Source organism: Lytechinus variegatus, chromosome 7 (genome assembly GCF_018143015.1).
Source record: "Lytechinus variegatus isolate NC3 chromosome 7, Lvar_3.0, whole genome shotgun sequence".
In the NCBI taxonomy this organism is placed as follows: Eukaryota; Metazoa; Echinodermata; class Echinoidea; order Temnopleuroida; family Toxopneustidae; genus Lytechinus; species Lytechinus variegatus.
Window position 1 is genome coordinate 41,435,589 of NC_054746.1, and position 6,821 is coordinate 41,442,409.

The 6,821-nt window shown below is 38.3% G+C and overlaps 1 protein-coding gene across 4 annotated transcripts in view; it reads right to left on the bottom strand.

Moving 5' to 3' along the window:
• LOC121419320 (mirror-image polydactyly gene 1 protein-like) overlaps nt 1-6,096 on the bottom strand; it is a 32,482-nt gene extending 26,386 nt beyond the window's left edge. The window contains exons 1-3 of one of the 4 annotated variants that reach the window (XM_041613728.1): nt 5,880-6,096; nt 1,134-1,207; nt 156-332 (exon numbers count right to left, since the gene is read on the bottom strand). In XM_041613728.1, coding sequence (XP_041469662.1) covers nt 156-332; nt 1,134-1,207; nt 5,880-6,094 — 466 coding nt within the window. In that variant the 5' untranslated portion in view covers nt 6,095-6,096. Of the gene's footprint in view, nt 1-155; nt 333-1,037; nt 1,208-5,675; nt 5,717-5,879 lie in introns of those variants that run through there. The other 3 variants (XM_041613727.1, XM_041613730.1, XM_041613729.1) reach the window with 3 other exon arrangements.
• Between the last annotated feature and the right edge of the window lie 725 nt (nt 6,097-6,821).

Genomic DNA, 6,821 nt, shown 5'->3' on the forward strand with positions numbered 1-6,821 from the left:
ATTAACCCTATAGTGCTAACCATTATATTTACATCACTGGCCATACATGTAAGTTAATCATATCCTTTTCTTTTCTTGCCTTTATTTTGTCTGTAGTCACTATTCCACTATATCAAATGGTTATCTTTCTTTTATTTTCAGAATAGAGTCCTCACCTTTTCTGCCTTGACCACGCCTCTTTGACTTTCTCTCTCCCATCCTTCTGTCTTCTTCTGAGCTGTAGTAGCTATCAGCCGTCATCTGCTCCTGACCTTCTGCCTCATCACCTTGATGTCTTGGTCTGCTATGTGTTGGGGTCCTTTCCTTCCTCTCAGGGGGAGAGTTTCCTCTTCCTGTTTGGACATATCAAATCACTTCCATCTTTTAACCAACATCATATGTGTCAGAAAGAAATTTTACTCCGATGAGTGCATGTCAAAAAGCTTCAGTATGCCTGCTTTTTAAGGTATCCATAATTGTAAATAAATGGAAATAAGAGCAATAAAGTGATTTATTCTCATATATTATACTCATGTAAAGATGAGATGCAAACAGAGCCAGGAATATGAAAGATATGAAGTGATGTTTTTATCGAAATATTTAAAAGACTATATAGTGCCATACTGCCATTCCATAAATAGATCTCTAGGTCCGTTTAACACTCTACTTTATGAAGGAAATAAATCATCTAGCAATTCATGTGTTTCATAATACATATGTGTCACCAATGTTAACATCATGAGATGCTCCTAAGACCTTAAAAAATTATGGGCTGTGAGAATATAGAAATAAAAGAAACATTTAAATTTAAACAATAGATCTCAGGAAAATAGAGTGTTTAAATGGATAATTTTTTCAATGACTTAAAAAAAAACACCGATTACTACCGGTATACAAATAATGAATGTTTATGAGTGTAATGGACAGAAATCACAGAATACTTGATGAGGTGAAAGATGAAATGATCCAGGTAGAAAATGTTGAATGCATTAATGGAAATTAATGAATTGTAAATGAGCAATGAGAAGGAGGGGAACATCTGTGTAAATTTGCCGTACCCATCAATCTCTTTCGCTGAGCCCCAGGAGACAACCATTGTTTTAATTCTTCATTCACTGATGGACTAGAGCCAGCATAAGGATCAATGTATGTACCTTCTGTAGTCTTGTCCTGGTCACGTCTTTCTGCTGCCTTTCTCATAGCATGCTCTCGCTTCACGTCCTGATCCCTGAAAGGAAAAGAAAACAGATATTTCTTTAATAACAGTGGCTCATTTTTTAATTTCACAGCTTTCCTGGACATCCTAAAGAACTCCCATGAATCAATCCCAGGGGGCCACTTCCTTTGGCGAGTGGATACCTTGCGTGACCATGGGGTCTCGAAAAGCACCCTAAACAAGTATTTTCCATATTCTGAAAATGCACCCCTTAACAAATATTGGCATGTGAAACCCTACCCTTAACAAGTATTGGAAACAAAATGATACCCATTGGCAAGTATCCCCTGAATTAAACCCCTAAACAAGTACAATGATAATTGTTTTATGTCACAGACATCGGTTTTACCTTTCCTACATACGGCCCCACCTCCACACCTCATGCAAATCGGACTCTGAACACGTAGTGTTGATAGTTAGGGGAAAAGTACATCCTTAAAACATCTTTTGTAGTCTTTTTTATACCCTCGCAAATTTGACCCTTAACACGTAGCTTTCCTAGCGAAAGATACCCTTTTTTCATTATTTTAGTGTATTTGACACCCTTATTACGTTAGGTACATAACGTGCCCTATCTTTAAAAAGACATCCTTTTTATATGCTTTTTTGGTTGCACATGGTATCCACTTGTCAATGTAAGTGGCCCCCAAGGGAATCAATTTTTTAAGATTTAGACCTGCACATGCTATGCACTTTTTGAGCAGGAATGGTCTCATGCTCAATAAATTATGAGAGGGCAATGCATGAGATGAAAGGTATGGGTTTTTTCTTAAACCTGAAACAGGGACATTCTACATGTAATCAATGTCAGTACTGAAGTGCAAGCTGAATTTTTGTTTGTGTGGTTTAGACCTAAAACTGTAACTTTTGATATGTGATGGACTCACATATCAAATGGAAAATAATCACCTTTGTCCTTTTGTGTATTCAATCTTTTTTTTACATGTAAAAAATTCTAACAACAAACAATCAATTTTCTGAGTGGACAGATGGTTTATTGTTGGTTCTAGGCAGACATACCAAGTCTCAAGCCATAGGCCCCAAGGGTCCTACATTAAGGACTCTTGATCATCCCCTAAAATCTCTTTTTCATGCCTGTACCACAGCCTATATATACTTGGCATGAGATCACTAAGTACTGTATAGGGGAAGGCGGGTAAGTTGAGCATAGGGGCAAGTTGAGCCACCAGCCCCAGGCCAATAATGAATGAGTCAGACATTGTGGTGGTGTCATGTATTGATGACCCATAGCATAACCCCTAACCCCACCACATTGTTTCCAACTTTGAAACAAAAAAGTAGTTTTTTAGAGGGAAAAATATGAATTTCAGCCAAAAAAGTAAAAAAGAGTGTGAAATAGATAAGTGCTTTATAAACACACACGTCTTTAAATATAATAAAGACATGATAACAACATTATTAGTCCAGGTATGGATCTTCATTCTTGTCATAGTCTTTTATATGATGGATGCATAATAAACGTGTGGATACAAAATTATCGCACTAAGTTCGGACTGGGGTAAGTTGAGCCAAACAGCATGGGGCAAGTTGAGCCATGGTAATTCCTATGGTAATGTATCTTAAAAAACAAACAAACCATAAAAATCGATTGAAATGCAGGCTGAAAGGAGCAAATTTACATGACTGCTCTTTTCCTTTTACAGGATGTTAGTATTTATAGAGAATTAGCAAGTGAAAAGACTTTAAACAAAAAATTGACATGCTGGTTCTCCCCATACACTTTGTACATAGTTTTTGTGGCTCAACTTACCCCAGAACGTGGCTCAAACTTACCCCATATATGGGGCAAGTTGAGCCATTTGACATCGGTTTTTTCAAAGGTCATGATGACTTTCAGTGTTGGGGTAGAAAGTTATATATAGGTGGAAAATATTTCAGAAGAATGAAATTTCAAGGCAAGGTACTTATTTCGACAAGATTATTAATCATATCAATTCTAACATGCAAAAAGCAAAAACTGTCACAACTTACCCCGCCTTCCCCTACATACATACAGGCCTACACATAGGTCTATAGGTGATCTCATGCCGAATCATGGTTCCCTGCCTAGTAGGATTAAGATTCCCATGTCAGGACAATGTTGCAGATAAAAATATTATCTTTTGCACTGGATTTTCTCAGAATTATGCATTAAATACATGTAACAAAAGTAATTGTTATTTATCTACAAGGCATTTTAGCAAAAAAGTCATATTTCATACGCCACTTTAAATCTGAGAAGCGGAAAATATTTTCTATTGCTTTCTATTGGAATACTGTACAAAAACAGAGGGCGACATTTACCAGTGCACTTGTGCAGTGCTCAGGAACCGATTTTGATCACCAAGTCTATTTCCAATATCCGAGATCACGATAACAAATAATATTTCATTGTACAATCTTGCTGTCTATTTGGTCAAATAACAAAACTTTCGAAATAAAAGCAAATTGATTGTGAATGTGATTTGCTTTTATTTTGAAAGTTTGTTATTTGCATATTCATTTATCAGATAGATCCCTCTATCGATAGAATATTCATGCTGTTTGACCAGCGACCCTCACATATGTGATGTTTTGAAATCAACCGTGAGTAATGCGTTTGAGGAATTAGATAGGATGGGGGGTCGGGTGTCCAGACACTTATAGTTTTGAAGCCTTCTATTTTGTCTTTGGATTACACTAAAATTATGAATTCAATAGTTGAAATCATCTTTTATTTTGTTCTCTATAATATTTCCTAACATTTTGTGGCGCTAATGCAGTTTCGCACCGGCCGGTTACCAGCATACCTCATCACCAATATTTGTTCCCAAATGTCATGACAAGTCTCTCAGTCACATTTCGATGTCAATATATCCACCACTTTTCAAAATATCGTGATCGGGAATGACTGTATTTCGGCTTCGATCTCAACGTCGTTGCTCTACACGGCGTAGACATCGCTTCGCGGATCGCTTGGATTCACCTAACCCAGAAAGCTCCCGCCCGCTCCCTGGGTTAGGATTCACCGTGCACCGTAATGTTGAACTAAGTTAGCAACCAAATCATACGAACATAGATTTGGTTGCTAACTTCAGTTCAACATTACGGTGCACGGTGAATCCAAGCGATCCGCGAAGCGATGTCTACGCCGTGTCGATCAACGACGTTGAGATCGAAGCCGAAATACAGCCATTCCCGATCACAATATTTTGAAAAGTGGTGGATATATTGACATCGAAATGTGACTGAGAGACTTGTCATGACATTTGGGAACAAGTATACCCAGTTGTTGTGTGTCCGGACGATCAATTTTAGAATGTCATTTGGAAAAATTTACAAGCGAAGTTTCATCAATTTTTAGTACAAAATGTTAGGAAATATTATAAAGAACAAAATAGAAAATGATTACAAGTAATGAATTCATATTTTTAGTGTAATCCACAGACAAAAAAGAAGGCTTCAAAAAGATAAAGTGTCCGGACACCCGACCCCCCATCCTATTGGTGATTACATGTAGGTGTGCTGGTAATCAGCCGGTGCGAAACTGCAATAGCACCCATTTTGTATGGCAGTGAGTCCAAACTTCGCGCGTGTCCAAACTTCGCGGACGGTCATTATCTCCAAAACTAGCCAATATCCTTAAAATCTGACATCATTAATATGAAAAGCGACCTAAAATTACCCTTCGCTGAAAGTTTCTTTAGGATTAGTCCAGTATTCATGAAAATATTGGCAAAAGATCGGCAAATTTGTCACCGTTAGCGCCCGTTTTGAAGAAAGCAACAAGCATCACGATATCACCATTTTACAAGCAGAAATCATAAAAAATGTGAGTTAAATGTGGTACTAACCGATTCCATAGCATTTTGCCATCAATCTGATATAAATATTTCACTTTTTGAGCTTGAGTCTTTGTTTAAATCTCCACAAAAGCTTTGGTGCGCGAAGTTAGGTCACACTTTTTCTGAACGGTTTTCCAGCACAGCCCGCATTCGCCGATCGGAATAGAATTTTGAGATCGCGATACCGGCGAAACCCCGTGACCTACTTACATTTTCGTCCATGATTTTATAGTTTACGATCTTGCCGTCAATGTGGTAACTATTTCTTGAATTGGTTTTGTATAAATTATGAATAATTTGTGGACAAAATTAAGCCTGATGAATATTTTTGAAAAGTGCGCGAAGTTTGGACACCCCATCATACTAAAACTTGATGAAGCTTCACTTGTAAATTCTTCGAAATGACTTTCTAAAATCGATCGTCCGGACATACAACCTGTCCGGACACACAACAACTGGGTATACTGGTCATGCTGGTCCAAAATCACCAATTTTGAGGATCATTAATTATGCGTGAGACTCAAGGCTCAAGCATTTTTTATTTTTGGACTCTTAGTCTTGTTCATCCCCTCAATCTCTTGTCTATCAGTCTATCCCCATATACATTGCACACAATGTCTGTGATCTCACTCAGTCTTTTTCACAGAAAATCTCACGCGTAGCTGGTCTTTGAACTTGGCATCTCTGCGTCCGTCCGTTAGCTTTCCCAAACGGGCCGGAGAGTGCGTGGATGGAGCGCCAAGGCCCAGCCGTATAGGGATCGGCAAGCAGCGGCTTTACCGCAAAGCCAGTGCCGGTACCGTAGTCGGTACACTGAACAGCCACATACAGCACAGGCACTTCAAACATAAACAACTCACTTCTTTGCAACTTCTTGCTTCAAACTTGATATTTTAACTCGTGCCTGGTGTGAAATCTGATGAATCTGGTCAATAATATGATCACTTGGTGGACTGCTAGCGGAAGCAACGAAGTGAGGTTGTTGTTTGATTCGAAATTTGTGATCGTTCACAGAAGACTTATCGGCCATTTTGGACGCCGAAAACGTTGCCGTGGCCGCGCCGTGGTGCTTCATGGGTAGTTTTGATGGGTGTGTCCAAGGGTGTGGCCATGGGTGTGACCAAAGGGTGTGACAGAGCTCTTGAATTGATTGGTGCTCTTTTGAGGGAGCCTCATGGAGGGATGGTCTGTGTTATCACCCCACCCCAACTAACGAACATAATTGAATTATAATGAAGTATGATCATGATGATAAAATTAAAGGAGTACAAGATGATGATCGTGTCGTGTTGATGTATACACACGATGATCATCATTTTTTCTCATTTTATTGTAATCAAATGAAACCATTCCTTTCAGAAATTGTTAGAAAGAGATAAAGTAAAAAAGAAATTGCAGGATGATCGAGCTAGGGTATGTTCATGTTTATGTAGGCCTGCCCTAAATATCATTTTTGTTAGATTTCCTAATTCCAGCAGGTTCATAATGTAAAATAAGTACAGAACATACAAAATAAATTGAAACAAAAAAATTGAAAAATAAAACAGTGCATAAAAATTAATAATCATAAAAACCGATTAAAGCCTCAAAATTGCTCATTATATTCAAACCGCACAATTGATCTAGTTTTTGTTGATTGATCTAATCTGTATGGTTAAAAAAAATGTAGCTGACAAATACTGAAACTTTTGTCTAAAGGACTCCCTCCCCCCCCACTGGCATACAGATCTGGCCTGGGACTCTATGGACGACTCCCCCCCCCCAAAAAAAAAGGAAAAGAAAAGGGCGGAATATGGGTATAT